The sequence below is a fragment of the Rhea americana genome, unplaced genomic scaffold (assembly GCF_003343005.1).
Source record: "Rhea americana isolate MKP2758 unplaced genomic scaffold, rheAme1 scaffold_33, whole genome shotgun sequence".
Classification (NCBI taxonomy): domain Eukaryota; kingdom Metazoa; phylum Chordata; class Aves; order Rheiformes; family Rheidae; genus Rhea; species Rhea americana.
Window position 1 is genome coordinate 48,740 of NW_028186457.1, and position 1,449 is coordinate 50,188.

General features: G+C 72.9%; 1 protein-coding gene and 1 long non-coding RNA gene across 2 annotated transcripts in view; both read right to left on the bottom strand.

Moving 5' to 3' along the window:
* Positions 1-1,290, bottom strand: part of LOC146592423 (uncharacterized) — a 10,746-nt gene extending 9,456 nt beyond the window's left edge. Inside the window, exon 1 of the long non-coding RNA XR_014896587.1 lies at positions 1,122-1,290. This is a non-coding gene — a long non-coding RNA (uncharacterized LOC146592423). The remainder of the gene's footprint in view (positions 1-1,121) is intronic.
* A 31-nt stretch (positions 1,291-1,321) lies between these two features.
* Positions 1,322-1,449, bottom strand: part of LOC146592424 (acid-sensing ion channel 2-like) — a gene marked incomplete at its 3' end in the record, with an annotated part of 2,854 nt that continues 2,726 nt past the window's right edge. Inside the window, exon 2 of the mRNA XM_085311034.1 lies at positions 1,322-1,383. Coding sequence (XP_085167160.1) covers positions 1,322-1,383 — 62 coding nt within the window. The remainder of the gene's footprint in view (positions 1,384-1,449) is intronic.

Genomic DNA, 1,449 nt, shown 5'->3' on the forward strand with positions numbered 1-1,449 from the left:
GGAGGGGATGGGGACTGCGGGTGGCTCTGCAGCAGCAGCAGGAAACGATGTGTGAAATGAAGAGTTCCTGCCCAGTGCCCAGAGGGAGCGTGCGGCATACTGAGCAGGCCCGGGCCCGGGGAGGGAGCCGCAGCAGGGGGGCACGGCCGAGGGGCCCCCCGCACTGCGTGGGGACCCTGGGGGGGGGTCACTCTGCAGCCTGGGGCTCCCCGCAAGGGAGGCCAGAGGGGTGCTCCTGGCRTGGGAGCAGGCGGTGGGTGCTCTGTGGACCCCCAGGCTGTGGGCCGTGTGGGGCACAGCCCTGCTGAAACAAGCCCCCCCTGCCCCCCGGCGAGGTGCCCCAGCCCAGCCGCCCGCACCCCCTCCCTGCCTGCTGGTTTCCTGCTGCTCCGCGGAGATAATTAAATCCGCTATTTCGGCAGGTTCCGCATCCCCTGCCGGGCGGATCCGCAATCAGCGTCGAGAGTGCCCGGCGCTCCCCCACCTGCGCGCCCCCCCGCCAGCCCTCCGCCGAGGGGGCACCTCGGCCGGCCCCGCCAGCGTCGCCTCCTGCCCCCCGCTGACGTCCCTGCAGCGACCTTGCCCGGCGGCACCGTTGCGGGCCGCCCCGGGGGCCGGCAGGAGGGACGTCAGGCTCCTCTCCTGTGTCGGCTGCAGCGTCCCCGCCAGCTCCCGGGTGCTCCCGCGCGTCGCGTTCCCACGCCGGCTCCTCTCCAGGGCTTGGAGCAGGGCTGGGGGCCGGCACGGTGCAGCCCCCCGGGGCGAGGCTGGGCACGCTCCGCGAGCCAGCCCGGCGGCGGCGCTTCCCGGGGCCTGCACACGCATCCCAGCCGGGAAGGAGATGCCCGGGCTCGGCGTCCTCGGGGGAAGGACGCTGATGGCATTGGCCCGAGACGGCCCGGCGCAGGAGGCAGCGGCAGGGYGCCCGGGGCGCCTCGGCAGCGCCGTGCCCCCGGCCCCAGCCCGGCCCGCGCCGCCCCCTTGCCTGCTGCTCCCCCAGCGGGACGCAAGGCCGACTCCCAAGGAAGCCTGTTGTTAAGCTGGCAGCTCTGGCTGTAAATCTGGATCAATAATTTAAGGGGGTAAAACTATTAATAGAACATTAAAAAGCCCACTCTTGCCTGAGGCCCGAAGGTCGGAGGGAAGGTCGCGGCGCCGGGCGGACACGCGCCTCGGCGTGGTCCGGAGGGCCGGCCCGAGGCACCAGCTCGCCTGCGGGAATGCCCGTTTGCAGGGCCCGCAGCGCTCCGCTGCGTGGGTGCTGTGCGAGGGGCTCCTCCGCCCCCCCCACCCCCGGGCGGGCGGGGAGGGAGAGGACAAGCACTTGCATCCAGGCCTTGGAGCTCCTCCTGCTGTTCCCAYGCTGGGGGAGGACTTTGCAGACTGCCTGCCTGCCTGGAGGGGAAAATGCCCACCTGCGTGCCCGGAGCCCGGGGCGGAGCGCTGCCC